This window comes from Zootoca vivipara, chromosome 14 (genome assembly GCF_965207765.1).
Source record: "Zootoca vivipara chromosome 14, rZooViv2.hap1.1, whole genome shotgun sequence".
NCBI classification, from domain to species: domain Eukaryota; kingdom Metazoa; phylum Chordata; class Lepidosauria; order Squamata; family Lacertidae; genus Zootoca; species Zootoca vivipara.
The window spans coordinates 36,335,577-36,358,779 of record NC_142597.1 but is presented as its reverse complement, the minus strand read 5'-3'; the positions used below and the strand labels follow the sequence as shown (position 1 = coordinate 36,358,779).

The 23,203-nt window shown below is 47.7% G+C and overlaps 1 protein-coding gene across 1 annotated transcript in view; it reads left to right on the top strand.

Moving 5' to 3' along the window:
- The window catches only part of CALN1 (calneuron 1), an 87,361-nt gene extending 66,113 nt beyond the window's left edge, over positions 1-21,248 (top strand). The window contains exons 5-6 of the mRNA XM_088657765.1: positions 18,637-18,790; positions 20,346-21,248. Of these exons, the coding sequence (XP_088513891.1) occupies positions 18,637-18,790; positions 20,346-20,473 (282 nt within the window). The 3' untranslated portion in view covers positions 20,474-21,248. The remainder of the gene's footprint in view (positions 1-18,636; positions 18,791-20,345) is intronic.
- The last annotated feature ends 1,955 nt before the right edge of the window (positions 21,249-23,203 follow it).

Here is a 23,203-nt window from a genome sequence, read left to right as displayed (position 1 = left end):
GCTCTCCTTCACCCCTCCCCAGGTCCCCCCCAGGTGTCGGTGACGACTGGAAGCCTAAGAACTCAGTGCTTTCCGAGCCCGTTGGTGTGAACACCTCCCCCCAGTCCTGCAAGCCCCCCCCTTCCGCCTGGGAGGACGGGAATCCCAAAAAGTCTGTGGCGTCAGAGCTGGTGGGGGTAAAAATGTTCTGCCAATCTGCTCCTTCCTCTGACTGGGTGGATCTCGGTGACACCCATACCTCATCCTCTGGTTCCTCAAACTCCGCTTCCCAGCGCCATGGTGAACTGCTCTCCCGTGCTTCCTCCCCCTCCCCCTCCCTTTCCATGTGCCAGGGCTTGGGTCTATGGGGGAAAAGGGCGTGAAATTCTTCTACCAGGAATTCCTCCTGTATCTGAGTGGCTGGGACCCATTCATTCTGGGACGGTGGAGCATCCTCCCATGCCATGAGGTACTCCAGGCCCCCCACCCCCCACCTTGAATCCAGGATGGCTGTGGCCTCATTGAGTTGCTCCCTGCCTTCCCTCTCCCCCCCTCCCTCAGGGGTTTGTTCGCTGTCTCGGAGCCTGCTGCTTTCCCTGTACGGTGACAGCAGCGATCTATGAAACACTGGGTGCACCCTCATGTCCTCTGGCAGTGCCAGCCTGTATGCCACCGGGTTGACCTGTTGCGTGACCGTGAAGGGGCCCAACCTTCTGGGCGCCAGCTTTTTGCATCGCCCTCTGATGGGAAGGCCCTCCGAGGACAACCAAACTTTGTCCCCCACCCTAATGACCTCCCCCGGTCGCCTGTGGCGATCTGCCCCCCTCTTGTACGCTTCCTTGGCTCTCTCCAAGTGTTCTCTGAGCTGCTGGTGCACCGTCTCCAGTTCCTCTGCCCAATCCTCAGCCTGTGGGCCCTCCTCCTCCTCCTCCCCCTCCCTCTCAGGGAAAGATCTGAGGTCACGCCCGTAATTGGCCTTAAAGGGCGACACCCCTGTGGAGACGTGCACCGCATTGTTGTAGGCAAATTCTGCCAGTGGCAGGCAATCCACCCAGTCCGTTTGCCTCTGGCTGACGTAGCATCTCAGGTACTGCTGCAGAATGGCGTTGACCCTCTCCGCCTGTCCATTGGTCTGCGGGTGTCTAGCCGTCGACAAGCTGACCTCCACCTGCAGGAGGTTCATGAGCCGCCGCCAGAACCTGGAAACAAATTGGCGGCCACGATCCGAAATAACCCTTAAGGGTAATCCATGCAGTCTGAATACGTGATCCACAAACAGTTTGGCTGTCTCTTCTGCCGAGACCGCCCTGGCACACGGTATAAAGTGGCACATTTTGGACATGAGGTCCACCACCACCAACACTGCGGTCTTGCCCCTGGAAGAAGGCAGATCTGTGATGAAGTCCATGGACACCACTTCCCACGGCCTGTGTGGCGTGGCTAAGGGCTCCAGCAATCCCGGTGGCGCTGCTCTGACCACCTTTGCCCGCTGGCAGGTGTCACAGCCCCGTACATAGTCTCGAACATCTTCCCGCACCCCTGGCCACCAGAGGTGTCTCATGACTAGGTGAGTGGTTTTGTCCCTCCCAAAATGACCCGCCGTTGGGTTGTCGTGCATCTGCTTGAGGACCGTACGTCTAAGCTGGGTGGTGGGCAGGTACAGTGCACCCTTGTAGAAAAGCAGCCCCCTGCGTTCTGCAAAGTCTTTTGCCTGCTCCCCCCCCCTTCTCAGTTCTCTGCAGATGCGGTTGGCAAATTCATCCGCTGCCGTCAGTGCTGTGAGTTCTGCCTCGCTCACCACTGCTGCTCCGCAGGACCATGCTGACGGGGGGAAAATGTGCCTGGGTGCCGGTGGCGCCTCCTCCTCCATGTATTCTGGCTTGCGGGAGAGGGCATCCGCCCTGACATTCTGCTCTCCCGGGATGTAGTGTATGGAGAAGTTGAAGTTCGAGAAGAACTCTGCCCACCGTATCTGCCGCTGGTTGAGCACCCTGGCAGTTCTCCAGAACTCCAGGTTCTTGTGGTCTGTGCACACCTGGATGGGGTGCTTGGCGCCCACCAGGAAGTGTCTCCAGTGCTGGAACGCAGCGTGGATCGCCAGAAGTTCCCGATCAAACACTGTGTAGTTCCGCTCTGGCTGAGTCAATTTCCTGGAGAAGAAGGCACAGGGTCTCCACTCTCGGTTGGCGTCCAGTTGCAACAAAATGGCGCCCACAGCTTTATCAGAAGCATCTGTCTCCACGCGTAGGGGCGCGTCCTGAACCACGTGGAACAGGTTCTGGTCTGAGGCGAACACCCTCTTGAGGCTTTCGAACGCTGCTTGCGCCTCTGGTGTCCACCTGAACTTCTGCTTGCCTCTCAGGCAGTCAGTGATGGGAGCCGTAACGCGAGAGAAGTTCTTGATGAACTTCCTGTAGAAGTTGGTGAAGCCTAGTAGGCGTTGGGCATCTTTGCGAGTCCTGGGGCTGTGCCAGTCCAGGATGGCCTGCACCTTGTCCTTGTCCATCGCCAGCCCCTTGTCTGACAGCTTGTAGCCCAGGAAGTCCACCTCCTTGGTGTGAAACTTGCACTTCTCCAGCTTCACATACAGGTGGTTCTCCTTCAGGCGCTGCAACACCTCCCTGACATCTTTCACGTGCTGCACTGGGTCGTTGGAGTAAATAAGGATGTCATCCAGGAAGACCAAGCATTTCCCGAAGAGGAGGGACCCCAGGACGTGGTGCATGAAGGCCTGGAAGCATGCTGAGCCCCCTTGCAACCCGAAGGGCATCACCAGATATTCAAAAGAGCCCAGAGGCGTGAACATCGTGGTTTTCCATTCATCGCCTTCCCGGATCCTGATCAAGTTGTACGCCCCCCTCAGGTCTAGCTTGGTGAAAATCTTGCCCCTGCGTGCCGCTGTCAGGAGATCATCCACTCTGGGCATGGGGAAAGCCACTGGCTCTGTCACTGAATTCAGGCGTCTAAAATCCACCACAAGACGGCGCTGTTGCGTGTCTTTCTTGTCCACCCAGAAGACCGGGCTGCCCCCTGCTGCCTTGCTTTCTCTGATGAACCCCCGCTTGAGGTTCTTGTCGATGAAAGCGCGCAGATCTTCCAGTTCCTGGTCTGACATGGCGTACAGCTTGGCTGGGGGTATAGTTGCCCCTGGCACCAGGTTGATCTGGCAGTCCAAAGGCCTGTGTGGGGGTAGGTGGTCGGACTCCGCTTCGCTGAAGACCTCCTGCAGGTCCCAGTACGGCTTGGGTATCGCTTCACCCCCTTTGACGTGCATGGTGGCCACCGTGGCTATCGGAGGCCCCTCCCCTGGTTGGTGCTGCATGCAATGTTCCAGGCAAAAGTCCGATCCAAAAGTGATGCATCTCTGGTGCCAACTTATGGAGGGGTCATGGCGCGCCAGCCAGCTCATGCCCAAAACGATGGGGGGGTCTGAGATGGTGGTGACGTTGAATGCCAGTGTCTCTGAGTGCCTTCCAACCGTCATTCTCATGGGGGGGGTTTGATGCGTGATGGCCCCTCCCAGCAGCTCTCTGCCGTCAATGGTTGCCACGTGCAGAGGAAAATCCAGCTGCAGAAGCTGGATCTGGTGCTCTTCTGCAAAGTTTCTCGAGAAGAAGTTCGCTGACGCCCCACTGTCAATTAGGGCGAGGACTGTCAGGGGATAGCCATTTGGAAGCGTGAGCGTCACTTCTAGAACCACTCCTGCTCTGGGAGGGGTGGGCTGGCTCTGCTCCTCTCTGTGCGGGTGGGTGGGCTGGGGCTGTTGTCTGCTGACTGTGCCTGGCTGCCGCCCCTTGTCTCCTGCAGCCAGGCTTTCCCGTTTCCCTGCTGTGGTGCTGCGTCAGTGGGGGAGGGCACAACCGTTCCCGCCTTTCCTTGCCACTCCCTGCGATGTGGGCAGTCTCTGACGAGATGCTGGGGGGAGTTGCAGAGAAAGCAATTCCCACCCCTTCCCTCCTTGCGTCTTGGCGCCGCTGGGGTTTGAAAAGCCCGCGCGCGCGCGCTATCAATCTGCATGGGTTCCTGGTCCTGACTGGCCCCAGGCGTGGCTTGAAAGGGTTGTTGGGGGAGTGGCTTCTCCTGCGACCGTGGGAACCAAGCCCGCTTTGCGCGCGTTGCTTGCTTGTCGCTCCACCGGGATTCCTGTCTCACCCCCACCGCCAGAGCCGCTTTGCTCAGCTGATCCATATTACTGGGCTTTGGACCTCTCGAGAGCTCATCCTTCACCTCCTCATGCAACCCCAAGTAGAACGCCGCTTGCATTGGGGGGGACTCAAGTTCCCACCCCAATCTGTGCACCAGCATGGTGAATTTCGCCCAATACGCGCGAACTGTCATATTTCCTTGGCGTAAATTATGAAGTTCCTCCTTAGTCTGATCCATATGACTATCGGACGAATACATCGTTTTCAAACCTTCTAGAAATAGTTTGACATTCTTCATGCAAGGATTCCTTGTTGCAATTAACGGTCTTAGCCACTCCCTGGCTGCCCCGGTAAGGTGCTCCACAATAAACGCTACCCTGTGCTCATCATCAGGGAACTCATCGTGGTGCAGCTCAAGAGCATACACAATCTCAGTCTCAAAGCCCTGAAATTCCCTCGGGTCTCCATTGAACTTGCTTACTAGGGTCCCGGCTCTCCTTCCTGGCAGCACTTGGACTTGGGGTGCCCCTCCCGCCTTGTTTTTCTCTGCATCCAGCTTGTTTTGGAGGTCTACCGCCACCGCCCTTAATTGCTGCTCTTTTTCCTGAAGCGCTCTCACCTGTTCCGCAAGTTGTAGCCGGTCGTCCTGGACCTTCTTAGTCTCCTCTTTAGCTGCCTTCAATTCCCCCTGCGCCTGCAGCGACAGCTGCTGCAGTTCTTGCTGGGCTTGCTCCGCGATCTGCCGCCATTTCTCCGCCTCTGACACGCTCATCCCGGCAACTCCAAAGTAGCCCAAAAAGGATTAGGAGGTTGCTGTCACAGTGGCCGGAGTGGACTACTTCAGAGTAACGACGCTACGCAGCTCTGCATTTTATTCTTTTATTGGTGCTGCGTATTTACAGTGCTCAAGTCATTGCTATTTACACGGAGTGATGTTGTCAGTCGGTTTCAGAACCTCCTAATGGCTTTTGGCGCGTCTTTCTCCAACACAAAAGCTTTGGCAGACCCATCCTCTTTCCCCTCCTCTTTCTACGTAATTCCGGAGTTGGGGGGATGGGTCTCCCGCCCTTATTCGCCCCTTCCTGTCCCACCTGGGACCCTGGCTCCTCTACCTTGCCTGAGCCTCGGACACGACTTCCTGCTTCCCCACTGGAATCGGAACTCTCTCTGCTTCCCCCTGTGCTCGGGGATTGGCTTGAACTTAGGAGGGGAGGGACTTCGCGATATCCCCTGTCCCTCACACATAGGGTATGAGATGTTGGAGAACGTGTTCTTTTAGGTCCTTGTGTCTCAAGCCATTTGGGGGGTTTGTATGCTAGTACTGTGGAACTAGTAGTCTTCTGCTCCTGTGGAAGACAGGAGTGCCTGGTGTTCTATGGTCCATGGGGTCACGAAGAGTCGGACACGACTAAACAACAAAACAACAACAACATGCTAGTACTAACACCTTGGTGTAGTGCAGGCATCCCCAAACTTCGGCCCTCCAGATGTTTTGGACTACAATTCCCATCTTCCCCGACCACTGGTCCTGTTAGCTAGGGGTCATGGGAGTTGTAGGCCAAAACATCTGGAGGGCCGCAGTTTGGGGATGCCTGGTGTAGTGTAACTCTACCTGGGGACCAAATGACAAAGTGCTAATTATGAAATAGTATATTAATAGTGTTCCAAACTATATTGAAGAAAGGAACATTATATCAGCTGTAGAACATGTGCCTTGAATGCAGAAGGTCCAAGTTTCAATTCTTGGCATCTCACACCCAAAGGATATTGGGTAGCAAGAGCTGGCAAATGCCTCTCCCTAAGATTTGGGTTTATCAAACTTGAATCCTAATATTGATGTAAAAGTTTTTATGTCTAGGTTTTCACAGTGTGTGTGTGTGTGTGTGTGTGTGTGTGTGTGTGTGTAGTGCAAACTTTTGCTCCTTGTGGCAATACAGTGGTGCCTCACAAGACAAATTTAATTCATTCTGCGAGTCAATTTGTTTTGCGAAAAATTCGTCTTGCGAATCGCGGTTTCCAATAGGAATGCATTGAAATTTCTTTTTTTTTTTTGCCCATAGGAACGCATTAATTACATTTCAATGCATTCCTATGGGAAACCGTGATTCGCAAAACAAATTTTTCGCAAAATGAATTTGTCTTGCGAGTCACCATCAGATCGCAAGACGCATTCGTCTTGCGAAAAATTCGTCTTGCAGGGCATTCGTCTTGCGAGGGTCCACTGTATTTGTACATTCCAAACTCCCGCATGGCTCCCTGAACAGTTTGGGCATCCTTCATCCCATCTTGGAAAGGAGGTTATCAAACATCAGAGCAAATGCAAAGCTTACCAGAGCCACCTTGAGACTCTCGGGTCCCATTTCCACTATCGAATGAAAAGGTCAAACTCAACTATCAGTACTAGAAAGCAGAAAACGGTCATCCAACCACACCGAAGCCATTTGTATGATTCACGGAAGTGTCCTCCCACCATAGTGAGAAACAGATGACGGTTATTATTTCTTTTTAATGTCATCTGTCACTCCCAGGAGAGAGAGAGAAGAACGAGCCTGCCTTATGCACCACTGAAGATGGTTCATATGAGAGCAGATCTTTCTGCAAGTCAACCACCAGGGACTTGACCCATCTCTCCATTTCATGGCTAACAGTTTGCTCTCGTTACAGAACTTCGCCTCTTGCAGATAGGCAGGTGCTAGGACCTACTAGTATCCCTTTAGGACAGAAGGGATTCCTTTTGTGTTTTTCCTAGGGAGGGGCAGTCCAGTTATGTATTCAGGGGGTAGACCATTTTCCCCTTGGCCAAAGTAAAAGGAGATCAGTATTCAACCCCAAGGAACGCATTGCTTGTCTTGTAACAATCATTTATTATTTCTGTGTCTTGGTTAACTTGCACAGCTTAACCATAGCAATATACACAGAAAACTGTCATATACCAAGTCAGGCAGTTCATTACTCCAGCTCAGTATTCTTGACATTAAATGGCAGCACTTCTCCAGGGATTCAGACACTCTGAACATGTGCAGAGGGCAACCAAGATGATCAAGGGTCTGGAAACCAAGCCTTATGAGGAATGGTTGAAGGAGCTGGCTTTGTTTAGCCTGGAAAAGAGGAGACTGAGAGGAGATAAGATAGCCATCTTTGTTGGAAATGTAAAGAGGCAGATGGTACATTTTATCACATGTGGTGGCAATGCAAAGTTATAAAGAATTTTTGGGAAATGATATATAATGAATTGGGGGAAAAAATGCTTAAAATAACTTTTGTTAAAAAGCCAGAAGCCTTTTTATTAGGAGTAACAGGAAGGGAAACACTCCCAAATTATAAAAATCTATTTATGTATGCAACCACAGCCGCACGAATATTGATAGCCCAATGCTGAAAAGAGGAAAAATCCCACGAAGAATGATTGGCAAATTAGGTTGGTGGGTTATGCAGAGATGTCAAAATTAACACGAAGACTCAGGAATCAGAAGAATAACAAATTTAAAAATGAATGGGAAATTTTTATTGCATATATGTCAAAGCATTGTATACAAGTTGATACATCAGCAGGATTCTAAAAACATTTGCAGTACAGTATTATGAAGATAGATAAGAATTAGATATATACAGATGGAAAATATAACTTGGATATGCTTGAAATAACCAAAAATAATGGAACCATGGAGATGGTAGAGGGAAGTCAAGGGATTGGAAAAATCCCACATTGTGATATTTTATTGATGTTTATTTTATATGATGTTTGTTATGGAAAAAACTAATTTTTTATAAAATAAAATAAAATAAGATAGCCATCTTCAAATATCTGAAGGGCTGTCACATGGCAGAGGGAACTAGCTTGTTTTCTACTGCTCTGGAGGGTAAGACCCAAAGCAATGACTTCAAGTTACAAGAAGGGAGATTTGGACTAAACATCAGGAAGAACTTTCTGAGAGGAAGAGCTGTTGGACAGTAGAACGGACTCACTCAAGAGGCTGTGGAATCTCCTTCCTTGAGGGTTTTTAAGCAGAGTTTGATTGGCCATTTGTCATGGGTGCTTTAGATGAGATTCCTGCATTGGGCTAGATGGCGCTTGGAGTCCCTTCCAACTCTCCAGTGCTGTGCTTCTATACTTCTATGACTTTCCCAGTCCTACCTGAAGATTAGGGATGGGAGATGCCATGTGATAAAATTTGGGGCCATATTCCGGCATGCAGGTATTTCCCATGATTTTCACAGGTAAATCGTGGAGGAACACAAGCATCTATGTGGATACAGGGTGGTGACACGTCTAGTGACAACCACTGTTCTGTCACATGCTATACCCACTGGTACGAATTAAATTTAGTGTGACATGGTGGTATATTAATTGATTGATTTTTTTTTAAAAAAAACGTTCCATAATGCAACAGGAGTAAAAGGAATATTGCGAAATGAGAGGGAAGCGCTGCCATTACAATCAGCAAAACTAACACAGCGACCCCCATTTTTTACTCCAACATTAGTGTACGTATAAACTCAGCTCAGCAGCATAGCTATGGTTTATTAGCTTTAGCTATGCTATATAAACTTGGTTGCTCGTTAACCATGGTTTGTGGTTGGTTTATAAACCACAGGTAATGTTAACCACAGCTTACTGTTTCACAGAATCATAGAATCAAAGAGTTGGAAGAGACCACAAGGGCCATCCAGTCCATAGCTGCCAAGTTATCCCTTTTTTAAAGGGATTTTCCCTTATGCTGAATAGGCTTCCTCGCGAGAAAAGGGAAAACTTGGCAGCTATGATCCAGTCCAACCCCCTGCCAAGCAGGAAACACCATCAAAGCATTCTTGACATATGCCTGTCATGCCTCTGCTTAAAGACCTCCAAAGAAGGAGACTCCACCACACTCCTTGGTAGCAAATTCCACTGCCGAACAGCTCTTACTGTCTGGAAGTTCTTCCTAATGTTTAGGTGGAATCTTCTTTCTTGTAGCTTGAATCCATTGCTCCGTGTCCGCTTCTCTGGAGCAGCAGAAAACAACCTTTCTCCCTCCTCTATATGACCTCCTTTTATATATTTGAACATGGCTATCATATCACCCCTTAACCTTCTCTTCTCCAGGCTAAACATACCCAGCTCCCTAAGCCGTTCCTCATAAGGCATTGTTTCCAGGCCTTTGACCATTTTGGTTGCCCTCCTCTGGACACGTTCCAGCTTGTCAGTATCCTTCTTGAACTGTGGTGCCCAGAACTGGACACAGTTTTCCAGGTGAGGTCTGACCAGAGCGGAATACAGTGGTACTATTACTTCCCTTGATCTAGATGCTATACTCCTATTGATGCTGCCCAGATGTGTGAACCCACAGTCATATTGCTATTTCAAAAGGAGAAGTATCAGACTTTCAAGGGCAAGCTATACACTTAAGGTAATGTATAGATTGCTGCTTGCAGAGTGGATGCCAGGATGTTCATCTCTGGGGGAGTCTAGTCTACAGTCAAGGTACCATCATTGAAAACATCCTGGGCCCTCTCATGATGACCTTAAAAGCAGCCATTGCTGTTTGCTGCTTGCAGTTCTAACCAGAATATTGTTTTTCTCTTCTTACTCATGACCTGCCAATTCCCATGCTATCAGCTGCTCTCCCACAGAATACTAATCACCGATTGAGGAAGGTGGGGGGAAAGCATTTTTTCTGTAATCAAGCAAGTTGGCATGATTCCGCCCCACTGCTGCCCCCCCCCCCAAAAACACAACCCTGATTGTTAGGCAGTTCACTGGCATGATGCTACTAAAAATAGCGGCAAACAGTTGCAGTGCATGTTCCAGCTTTAATCCTGTGTCTTCCGTGACACTCACCTGGCTGGCTTGTTGAGTTAGTTGTAAGCCAGGTAATTTGCAGCTTCATATTTCTCTATTGCACTTTCTTCTAGAATGAATATAAAAGCAGTGTTACTCATGACAACCACCGTTCATAAAACTGAGGTGTTGTGGGTTTTTTAAAAATCCTGTGTTTGGCATCCTCTTGTGGGCATTTCGAGAACAGCTTGCTCATTCTTATTTTTTCTCTCTGAAATATGCAGCCTTTACGTAGCAGCTGCAGAGTTACAGGATTTGACCTCTACATTGCTTAAGATTGTGGTATTTTTTTCCCTCCACAGACTGAGGATCTGAAATATTTATATAATAAAATTTATAGGAAAAGGTAAACTCTTGGGAAAACCACTGCAAATTCTCAGTGTAAGGTGGTGGATTCTCCGTCACTGGTTTTAAACAGAGGTTGGATGGCCATCTTTAACTGTGATTCTTCCATTGCAAGGGGTTGGACTAAATTAGGCATCCCCAAACTTCAGCCCTCCAAATGTTTTGGACTACAATTCCCATCATCCCTGACCATTGGTTCTGTTAGCTAGGGATCATGGGAGTTGTAGGCCAAAACATATGGAGGGCCGCAGTTTGGGGATTGTTGTTGTTGTTGTTTAGTTGTTTAGTCGTGTCCGACTCTTCGTGACCCCATGGACCATAGCACGCCAGGCACTCCTGTCTTGCACTGCCTCCCGCAGTTTGGTCAAACTCATGTTCATAGCTTCGAGAACACTGTCCAACCATCTTGTCCTCTGACGTCCCCTTCTCCTAGTGCCCTCAATCTTTCCCAACATCAGGGTCTTTTCCAAGGATTCTTCTCTTCTCATGAGGTGGCCAAAGTATTGGAGCCTCAGCTTCACGATCTGTCCTTCCAGGGAGCACTCAGGGCTGATTTCCTTAAGAATGGATAGGATTGATCTTCTTGCAGTCCATGGGACTCTCAAGAGTCTCCTCCAGCACCATAATTCAAAAGCATCAATTCTTCGGCGATCAGCCTTCTTTATGGTCCAGCTCTCACTTCCATACATCACTACTGGGAAAACCATAGCTTTAACTATACGGACCTTTGTCGGCAAGGTGATGTCTCTGCTTTTTAAGATGCTGTCTAGGTTTGTCATTGCTTTTCTCCCAAGAAGCAGGCATCTTTTAATTTCGTGACTGCTGTCACCATCTGCAGTGATCAAGGCGCCCAAGAAAGTAAAATCTCTCACTGCTTCCATTTCTTCCCCTTCTATTTGCCAGGAGGTGATTTGACCAGTGGCCATGATCTTGGTTTTTTTGATGTTGAGCTTCAGACCATATTTTGCGCTCTCCTCTTTCACCCTCATTAAAAGGTTCTTTAATTCCTCCTCGCTTTCTGCCATCAATTTGTGTCATCTGCATATCTGAGGTTGTTGATATTTCTTCCGGCAATCTTAATTCCGGCTTGGGATTCATCTAGTCCAGCCTTTCGCATGATGAATTCTGCATATAAATTAAATAAGCAGGGAGACAATATACAACCTTGTCGTACTCCTTTCCCAATTTTGAACCAATCAGTTGTTCCATATCCAGTTCTAACTGTAGCTTCTTGTCCCACATAGAGATTTCTCAGGAGACAGATGAGGTGATCAGGCACTCCCATTTCTTTAAGAACTTGCCAAAGTTTGCTGTGGTCGACACAGTCAAAGGCTTTTGCATAGTGAATGAAGCAGAAGTAGACGTTTTTCTGGAACTCTCTAGCTTTCTCCATAATCCAGCGCATGTTTGCTATTTGGTCTCTGGTTCCTCTGCCCTTTCGAAATCCCCCTTGCACTTCTGGGAGTTCTCGGTCCACATACTGCCTAAGCCTGTCTTGTAGAATTTTAAGCATAACCTTGCTAGCGTGTGAAATGAGCGCAATTGTGCAGTAGTTGGAGCATTCTTTGGCACTGCCCTTCTTTGGAATTGGGATGTAGACTGATCTTCTCCAATCCTCTGGCCATTGCTGAGTTTTCCAAACTTGCTGGCATATTGGGTGTAGCACCTTAACAGCATCATCTTTTAAAATTTTAAATAGTTCAGCTGGAATATCATCACTTCCACTGGCCTTGTTATTAGCAGTGCTTTCTAAGGCCCATTTGACTTCACTCTCCAAGATGTCTGGCTCAAGGTCAGCAACCACACTACCTGGGGTGTACGAGACCTCCATATCTTTCTGGTATAATTCCTCTGTGTATTCCTGCCACCTCTTCTTGATGTCTTCTGCTTCTGTTAGGTCCTTACCACTTTTGTCCTTGATTATGGTAATCTTTGTACGAAATGTTCCTTTCATATCTCCAATTTTCTTGAAAAGATCTCTGGTTTTCCCCATTCTATTGTTTTCCTCTATTTCTTTGCATTGCTCATTTAAGAAGACCCTCTTGTCTCTCCTTGCTGTTTTTTGGAAATCTGCATTCAGTTTCCTGTATCTTTCCCTATCTCCCTTGCATTTTGCTTGCCTCCTCTCCTCCGCTATTTGTAAGGCCTCGTTGGACAGCCATTTTGCTTTCTTGCATTTCCTTTTCCTTGGGATGGTTTTCGTTGCTGCCTCCTGTATAATGTTACGAGCCTCCATCCATAGTTCTTCAGGCACTCTGTCCACCAAATCTAAATCCTTAAACCTGTTCCTCACTTCCACTGTGTATTCATAAGGGATTTGATTCAGATTGTATCTTACTGGCCCAGTGGTTTTTCCTACTTTCTTCAGTTTAAGCTGGAATTTTGCTATAAGAAGCTGATGATCTGAGTTACAGTCAGCTCCAGGTCTTGTTTTTGCTGACTGTATAGAGCTTCTCCATCTTTGGCTGCAGAGAATATAATCAATCTGATTTCGATGCTGCCCATTTGGTGATATCCATGTGTAGAGTCGTCTCTTGTGTTGTTGGAAGAGAGTGTTTGTGATGACCAGCTTGTTCTCTTGACAGAACTCTATTAGCCTTTGCCCTGCTTAATTTTGAACTCCAAGGCCAAACTTGCAAGTTGTTCCTTTTATCTCTTGATTCCCTACTTCAGCATTCCAATCCCCTGTAATGAGAAGAACATCCTTCTTTGGTGTCATTTCTAGAAGGTGTTGTAGGTCTTCATAGAATTGGTCAATTTCACTTTCTTCAGCACCGGTAGTTGGTGCATAAACTTGGATTACCGTGATGTTAAAAGGTCTGCCTTGGATTCGTATCGAGATCATTCTGTCATTTTTGAGATTGCATCCCATTACAGCTTTTGCCACTCTTTTGTTGACTATGAGGGCCACTCCATTTCTACTACAGGATTCTTGCCCACAGTAGTAGATATGATAGTCACCCGAACTGAATTCGCCCATTCCCTTCCATTTTAGTTCACTGATGCCCAGGATGTCAATATTTATTCTTGTCATTTCATTTTTGACCACATCCAGGTTACCTCCATTCATGGTTCTTACATTCCAGGTTCCTATGCAATATTTTTCTTTACAGCATCGGACTTTCCTTTCGCTTCCTCAGTAGCATGTTGGACGCCTTCCGACCTGAGGGGCTCATCTTCCAGCGTCATAACTTTTATATGCCTGTTGTCTTTGTCCATGGAGTTTTCTTGGCAGGGATACTGGAGTGGCTTGCCAGTTCCTTCTCCAGGTGGATCACGTTTAGTCAAAACTCTCCACTATGACCTGTCCATCTTGGGTGGCCCTGCATGGCATAGCTCATAGCTTCTCTGAGTTATTCAAGCCCCTTCGCCACGACAAGGCATTGATCCATGAAGGGGTAGTTTGGGGATGCCTGGACTAAATGAACATCACGTTATCTTCCAACTCTACAATTCTATGCTTGTATAGTGTGCTTTTTCTTATAATTGCTCAGCTCAGGATGATGTCGTCCCCCCGTCCCGTCCCCCAGTGAACAAAGCCATTCTGATGAGAAAATTTGCCTATACCCTGTTTCTCCTATTTTAAGACGTAGTCATAAAATAAGCCATAGCAGGATTTTTAAGCATTCAAGGAATATAAGCCATACCCCGAAAATAAGACATAGTGATAGGCACAGCAGCAATACCGGCCGCGGCAGGAGGAGGAGGAAAAATATAAGACATCCCCTGAAAATAAGCCATAGTGTGTGTTTTTCCCCAGGAAAAATAAATATAAGACGGTGTCTTATTTTCGGAGAAACACAGTATATAACCCTACCAGACTGTAGTTCATTGTTGAGTGCAGAGTTAAATTATGGAACTTTCTCCCATAGGAGGCTGTATTGTCATCAACTTAGATGGCATTAGTAGATTAGACAAATTTATGGCTATCTGTGGATGTTAGTCATGATGCCAATGCTCTGACCCTATGCTTGGAGGCAGTAATGCTTCTCTATACCAATTACTTGAAAACAGCAGGAGGCAAAAGAGCTCTTGTGCTCAGATCCTGCTTGCAGGCTTCCCATAGGTGCATCTGGTTGGCCACTGCGAGAACAGGATGTTGGACTAGTTGGGCCATTGGCCTGACCCAGCAGGTTCTTCTTATGAATGAAAACATTGCTCACATTTTTTTAAATGTATTTGATGATTCATACAAAAGGAAGAAGGTCCCAGGTCTATTCCCAGACATCTCCAGCTTGTGGTTAGATGAGTTGGAAACGTTTCTGCTTGAGAACCTACAAGAGATTTTGCCAATTAAAACAGACTTTTTCTGCACTAGGTAGGCTGTCGAGGTTGGGGGGGGGATGACGGCACCCCAGTGCCACCAAACACATTCTTCATTCTAAGATTTCACCACCTTCCACAAGCATTTTGATTAGGGGGTTCTTGGTTAAGGTGAGAACATTCTACCCTAGCCCTGTGCATTATGATCAGATTTGATACCTGCCCTGTGTTCTGTGTGTTATTTTAATTAATAATTGCAACGTATTTGAGACTGTCTGCCTGGTCTTCTGAAACAATGGTTTGAGCTGTAGATTGCTACAAAATAATTCGGGACAACCTGGTCCACTCTGTAGTGATTTGTACAGTGGTACCTCGGGTTGCGGACCCAATCTGTTCCGCGGTGCCGTTCTAACCCTGAAAAGTCCACAACCTCAGCGGAGCTTTCACACATGCACGAAAATGCGATTGAGCGCTTCTGCGCATGTGCGAAGTGCACAGAATGCTTTTGCGCATGCTCGCGCAGCGGAACCCGAAAGTAAACATTTCCGGGTCCACCGTGTTCGCAACACGAAAGAATGCAACCCGCAGTGGACGCAACACAAGGTATGACTGTAGTTGCTTGACCTGATCTGAACAGGGCATGAATCATCCCAAATTGCCCTAATTGAATTCAGGGTTTGACCAAATCCTGTGCACAGCCCTATGAGACCATGAAACGTTGTCATGCCTCTCTCTTGCCCAAATGGAGGGTGGAGATGGAGAGGAGCATGTGTACGAACTCCTTCCCTTTGTGCAGTAACCTACATTCCAGTCATGTTAGAAGTGGGACTTGAGACCCTCAAAATAAAATCTGAGCAGAATGGGTGAAGCAGCAAAGAATTTATTGAATACAAAACATTCTTGCAAGAGCAGGTGTCCAAAGCAGGCATACCCCAAAATTGGCAAAACATAAGCTTATACTCCTTTTACCTGGAGTGGCAGGTTCCCTTCCTTGTCTCCCCATTGGCTGGGTACTGCAAGGTTCTATCACGACCGCCTAATTATTCCTATCAACATTTCCCTTATTTGATTCTTTATTTCTATGCATTTACATACTGGCTTAAGTGACAGAGCCACATCCTGACCACTAACATGTGTAAGCGAGTTCTATATCTGCTGAAGCTTACAATAAACTGTCTTTCAGCCACAAACTGTCCCATTTATGTGCATCCTAATCACAAGCCGTCAATATCTGAGTGGATCTGAACTGCTGACACTTGTCTACTTATTGCAGGCATCCCCAAACTGCTGTCAGGAAAAGGGCCTACTCACAAGGAGACCCCTGGCAGAGACACATGCCTGACTGCAGGGCCGGTGCGTCCATTAAGGCAAACTAGGCAGCTGCCTAGGGTGCCAAAATGGAGGGGGCACTGGCCAGCCTGCCCGCCACCGTCCGCTGCCCCCCGGTGCTGCCTGGGGCCACCTCCACTGCGCCTGTCACTGTTGAGCGGCTTCAGGCCACTATCCCGAGGCGCGCGTGTGTCTCTGGAGAGCGGCCTGAAGCCGCTCAGCAACAGCTGACAGGCGCCGTGGAGGCGGCCCCAGGCTCGCGCTCCCCACGCGAAGCTCTGGAGGCACGCGGGGAGTGCGAGCCTGGGGCCACCTTGCCGCAGCTCTCAGCTGTTTTTTATTTTTATTTTTTCTACTTTTTTCTATTTTCTATTTTTATTTTTTCTATTTTCTATTAATGGGGGGCGGAACGCCAGAAGGTGATCTCGCCTAGGGAGCGAAAAACCCTAGCACCGGCCCTGCCTGACTGGCATGTTCCCTGTTTCCTGGGCGATCGTTCGAGAGCTTCCGAGCCTTCCTCAGCCCCCGGACTTCCAGTGATTGATGTGGGAGTACATCAACACACTCTTAGCATCTGCAGATACTTGCACAGTTGCGTAACAGACCACAGCAACTCAGCATTCTGGCTAAGATAGTTTATTTACACATAAACAGACACGGAGCACGGAACATGGCTCCCTCTCTCTCTAGTACAGGCATCCCCAAACTTTGGCCCTCCAGATGTTTTGGCCTACAACTCCCATGATCCCTAGTTAACAGGACCAGTGGTCAGGGATGATGGGAATTGTAGTCCAAAACACCTGGAAGGCCGAAGTTTGGGGTTGCCTGACTTATTGCAACCACATTCTGACTACAAGCTCTAAATATCTGGACTGCCTGGACTGCTGACAGTTGCCCCAACTGTTATATTTGTATGTGAAAAAGCAACATCCTCATTCAGTGCTGTCTGTTTAGCATATACGCCGCCAGGGTGCAAAGATCTGCCCAGCGCCCCCAAATTTAGTTTAGCCCCCAAATTAACTTCAGCATTTGTTGTAAAATGAAGAAAAAATGGAGCTTGCAGAATTCATAGTGTGTGCGTGCTGTAGGCGCATTTTTGCGGAAATGGAAAACTAAAATCGCGTGCTGAAATGCATGTGTAGTAGAGCCCTAAGTACTGAGTAGTTAGTCAAAGAAAATGCCGGCAATTAGTGAAAAGAAACATTAATTTTTAACGATTTCTCTAAACGAATTTGAACTGTAAGTGATGAAATTAAAACGGAATTTGCAAGGTTTCACTCGGGCTCAGCGGCACCTTTTACATGCAACTGATCTCGCGTGGGTTGCATGCAACCGGCAGGCAGGCAGCGCGAGATCAGTTGTGCCAAAGGTGCCGCTGACCCCGCTGCCACATAGCAGCTCAACACAATGCGTGACATAATATTTTGTAAGAGTTAATTTCATGTGCATGGTGCCGTTCAGAATGACAAGCGCTGTCATTTACTCTGACAAGCACTGCCGTTGTGAATGACAAGCGTCACCGCTGGTGCGGTGCACCTTTAGTAAATGAGCGCACAAAGTCGAAATCCCTTTAGTGAAACAGTAGTTATACATTTCAGTAATAAAGGTAAAGGGACCCCTGACCATTAGGTCCAGTTGCAGACGACTCTGGGGTTGCAGCGCTCATCTCACTTTATTGACCAAGGGAGCCGGCGTACAGCTTCCGGGTCATGTGGCCAGCATGACAAAGCCGCTTCTGGCGAACCAGAGCAGCGCACGGAAACGCCGTTTACCTTCCTGCCAGAGTGGTACCTATTTATCTACTTGCACTTTGACGTGCTTTCGAACTGCTAGGTTGGCAGGAGTAGGGAATGAGCAAAGGGAGCTTACCCTGTCGCGGGGATTTGAACTGCCGACCTTCTGATTGGCAAGCCCTAGGCTCTGTGGTTTAATCCACAGCACCACCCACGTCTCTTATTTCGGTAATACCTAGGTATAGATGTATTTTGTTTTTCTATCTTGATCAAAATTATTTATTATTTCATAACAGGTAGATAGTTAAGAGTTTAGGCAGTTTCAGTGGCGGGTGTCTGGCGCCCCTCAAAAATTGGCGCCCGGGTGCCCCACACCCCTTGCACCCCCGGTTAAAGACGGCCCTGTCCTCATTCCTCACAGTCATGAGAAAGTTGAGTGTCACATCCTTTATGCCACCAATGCTTGCCTGTTGCCTGCCTGTTATTGGCACGTAACTCCAGGAAGCCTGGCCACAAGATAATGTGGCCCTCAAACTTCGGCAAAAAGTTTTTTATTGGGGGAGGGCGTAGTTGTTCTGATTCAAATGTGAAAGGTAACATGTAGTGTAAAGGTAAAGGGGCCCCTGACCATCAGGTCCAGTCGTGTCCGACTCTGGGGTTGCGGCACTTATCTTACTCTATAGGCTGAGGGAGCCAGCGTTTGTCCGCAGACAGCTTCCGGGTCATGTGGCCGGCATGACAAAGCTGCTTCTGGCGAACCAGAGCAGTGCACGGAAACGCCGTTTACCTTCCCACCGGAGTGGTACCTATTTATCTACTTGCACTTTGACGTGCTTTCGAACTGCTAGGTTGGCAGGAGCTGGGACCGAGCAACGGGAGCTCACCCTTTTGCAGGGATTCAGACCACCGACCTTCTGATCAGCAAGCCCTAGACTCTGTGGTTTAACCCACAGCGCCACCTGGGTCCCTCAACATGTAGTGAGTGAATGACAATTCTAACTAAGTTCTCATTGACGTCCCACAGTTTGACATGCAGCGGATAACTCTGGAGGAGCTGAAACATATACTGTACCATGCGTTCCAAGACCACTTAACAATGAAAGATATTGAAAACATCATCATCACTGAGGAAGAGAGCTTAAATGAGAACACTGGCAACTGTCAAACAGATTTTGAAGGTGAGATTCTCTTGCATATCTCAGGCAGAATAGTTTGTTCAGACCACTCACCTCACATGCCAAAGGCAACTTAAGGCAACTGTGCCGCGGTCTAAGGCATTCTTGCATAGGGACATGCCCATCAACTGCCCCAGAAAAACCAGGACATCCTGTCCCCCCCCCCACAAGAGCATGGCAGCCATTTTGGGCGACTTGCAGGCTTCCGGGCCAAGATCTCACTGCAATCCCGAGTTGAATTTCGGGTCCACAATCTCACATGGGTCATGTGCTGGAGTGCCGACCCGGAAGACGTCTTCCCAGATTTGGGCCACATCGTTTTGGGCGGTACATAGAGATGCATCCAGATTTCAGATTCTAAATTTCCAGGCTTTGTTTCTGAAGTGAAGGTCCTGGACTCACATGGTTAAAGGCTTTGTAATTATGGGTCACACCCAACCCTAGTCATACGCAGAGTGGGCCCATTGAAATTAATGGACATGACTGCTACCATAGGTCCATTAATTTCAGTGGGCCTACTCTGGGTTGCATCCAACTCAATTCCAATCAAAGTAATTACAATGGACGGCTGGGCTACTTTCTGCATGCTGCATAACATGTATCAATAATGAGCAAATTGATAAGTCCAGTACTTTTCCGTGTATTGGATGAGGTTTTTTGACTCAAAAATCATGTCTAAAAACTGGGGTCGTCCAATACATGGATAGTGGCATGGGGGGGGGTGAGAGAAGCAGTGCGCCCGGTTGGTGGGTGTGTGGCTTCCCCCAATGCCGCAGCGAGCAAGGAGTGATCTGGGGCACTGGCTGGCGGCCCGCAGCTTCTCCTGATGCTGCTGCGCACAGGGAGCAATCTGGGAACGCAGGCTGGCAGCACTCAGCTTCCCCCGATGTCACTGCGTCCAGGGAACTGGGGGAACTGGCTGGTGGCCCACAGCTTTCCCTGATTCCACAGCAAGCAGGGAGCGATATGGGGCGCTGGCTGACAGGAGTCCCTGGATCGTTTCCTGCACGCAGCGGCATCAGGGGAAGTTGCCTTCCTGCCAACCCGCCAATGCCGCTAAAGCACAGGAAATGATCTAGGGCAGGCATCCCCAAACTGCGGCCCTCCAGATGTTTTGGCCTACAACTCCCATGATCCCTAGCTAACAGGACCAGTGGTCAGGGATGATGGGAATTGTAGTCCAAAACACCTGGAGGGCCGAAGTTTGGGGGTGCCTGATCTAGGGAGTGTTTCCTGCACACAGCTGCATGGGGGGAGGGGCTCAACAACTTTGGGCCATCTCCCTTCATTTCCTTAAAATTGAGTCCCCCAAAATGGGGGGGTCCTTATACATGGGGGCATCTTATAAATCAGGCATCCCCAGACTTTGGCCTTCCAGATGTTTTGGACTACAATTCCCATCATCCCTGACCACTGGTCCTGTTAACTAGGGATCATGGGAGTTGTAGGCCAAAACATCTGGAGGGTCGCAGTTTGGGGATGCCTGTTATAAATGGAAAAATATGGTAACTTTAAAACGAAAAGGTCATTATGCTCTCTCTCTCTCTTTCTCTCCTAGTGCACTCTCAAAAACAAAACCGACAGACTTGTGTACGGAAAAGCTTAATATGCGCTTTTGCTATGGCCTTTATTATCAGTGTCATGTTGATTGCAGCCAACCAGATCCTCCGAAGTGGCATGGAGTAGCCATATAACACTGTGAAACACAAAATGATCCACGCATGCGCATGCTGTCCGGTGAACTTTCTCCCTGGTCAACTTTACAAACAAATGGGGAAAACAAGAGCAGAGACAGAATGGCCGATGGATAAGGACAGGCGGTTCGATAGAGAACCCCAGGCCAGCAGCGTACCTGTAAATCAACTCTACACCCCTTGGCAGGGACATAAAAGGGCTGTCTTAATGCTTTAATGGTTTTTGTTTCTTAACGCAATAAAAAACAACCCAGAAGAGCCCTGAATTTTTATTTTTATTTTTGATTTTTTTTTTGGCGTGGTGGCAGGAGATCGGAGTGAGGATTCACATTCACCCAGCGGTATTTTGTGGCCACCCAAAAAATGCGACACCAACTGGGGACAGTTTTGCAGCTAGCTATCTTACAGAAACTCTGAAGCATATCTATATCTATATCTATATATTTCTAATGGTTCAGCTTTCCCAGGAAATTGAAATCTATACCACCATAGTAAGCTTAAAAAACCATCCATTTTTGCTTATTTTCGTCTGACTTCAATGGTTCTGTTTAACCCCGCTGGCATTGCGGGGGATTGTACAGGGACAATCAAACGCATAATTAACAAATTATGCAGTCCGGAGGATTTTGTTCATTTTTCATCGGGTTCTTTTCAATCAGATGCAGCACCCTGGAGATTTAAGGCCAATGAAGTCTTCCTACCACATTCTGAAACAGTGCTGTGCTAGGCACCTACTTCATAAATGGCTTCGTATTCAATGTACAGTCAGTCTATTGACCTTCCTCTAGTCCGTCTTCTTCAAATGTTTCTGAACCTAGTCACCATTTGCTCCCATTTTACAAAGCCAATCCATAACTAGAGGAAATGCATCTTTAAAAATATATATATAGAGAGAGAAGATCAAATGATTTGGGGAGCGCAATAGCAGGCTCTTTAGGGGAGATGGCCTGAAGCCCCATAATGATTTGTCAGGGGGTTTATTGATCAGAACCTGGTAGCCTGATATGTGTCAATCCAGCATCCTGTTCTCTCAGGGGTCGGCCAGATGCTTGTGAGAAATCTGAAAGCAGGACATGAGTGCCACGCATCTCTGTCCACCTGCGTTTTCAGAGCAACTGGTATTCAGAAGCACAATCTCAATGGCAGTGGCATAGGCATCATGGCTAGAAGCCATGGGCAGCCTGGTTTAATAGCTGTCGAAAGCTTTCTTCCAAAGTCTGGTTACAGGTAGGTAGCCGTGTTGGTCTGAGTCGAAGCAAAATAAAAAAAAAATTCCTTCAGTAGCACCTTAAAGACCAACTAAGTTTTTATTTTGGTATGAGCTTTCGTGTGCATGCACACTTCATCAGATACACTTGAAACAGAAGAGTCAGACCCTTATGTATATACAGAGGGTGGGGGGGTGGGAATGGGTGATGGGCTGATGGGAGTGGTAAAAGGGTCTGACTCTTCTGTTTCAAGTGTATCTGAAGAAGTGTGCATGCACACAAAAGCTCATACCAAAATAAAAACTTAGTTGGTCTTTAAGGTGCTACTGAAGGAATTTTTTTTTATTTTGTTCCAAAGTCTGGTTGAGGAAACTTTATAAGGAGATGAAATGTCCACTCAATAGGATTAAACTGTTTTGTACATCTGGGAAATTAAGGCCATTGTAGACGTACATTTCCTTTTGAGAAGCTGCAATCGTAGCCCAAGAGTTTTGCCCAGCTGTTCAGTTCAGTAGTCTTAAACCCATTGACCAGGGAGTAAGTCTAACTGGTTTCCAAAATCCATGGAGGGAGAGGCCTAGAGATGGCCACCAGCCATGATGGCTGCGCCCTGCCTCCACTGTTGGGGAAACTATGGCTCTGAATATCAGTTGTTGGAAACCACAAGAAGGAAGAGTGCTCTTGTGCTTGGTTCCTACCTGAGGGAGTCTCACAGGCATCTGGTAGGACACTGTGAGAGCATGATGCCAAGCTGGATGGACTGTGGGCCTGATCCAGCAAAGTTTTCTTATGTTCTTCTGAACCATGCCAGGAGCTGAATGAACCCATTGACAGGAGCAGCTTTTATTTCTGCAGAACAGGTATTGCTCAAAAGTGGTGACCAAGGTTGAGTTTCAAACAACTTCTGATACCTAGGTGTCTGTTGAGGAGTTCCCAACTTAAAGCTGTAATCATATACCAGGTTTACTGGGAGTAAACCTGACTGAAAGATTTCAGTCTTTTTTCTTTTTTACTTAGCATCCCCAATAAAAACATACAAACCATTATATATATATATAAATGTAAACATATGGATATTATACAATTAATTATACTTATATTGAAAACATGCCTCCTTTTCAGGCAGTAAATGCACCTGTGCAAATGTAGCCATTTAATTAAAATGTACATACACACTTTTTTTTTTTTTGTCAATTCTTCCAATCTGGTCAACAAGCCAGATAGCTGTCCATGTATGAAAAGAGTTCTTTCCAACCATGGAAAGCTTTTGATCTAGTGGACCTTCAAAAAAAATGCAGATCCGTTGGGGCTAATTAGGTTTGAACAAACTTTTTGGTGGTGGTGGAAGAGGCATGGCAATTATGAGCCCATCTGCATTATGGATTCAAAGCAGCATCACAGCATTTAAAGAGTCAGGGCTTTCCGCAAAGAATCCTGGGAAATGTAGTTTAAGGGTGCTGAGAGCTGTTAGGAGAACTGTATCCCCCTAGGGGCATAGGAAGAGATGGGCGATG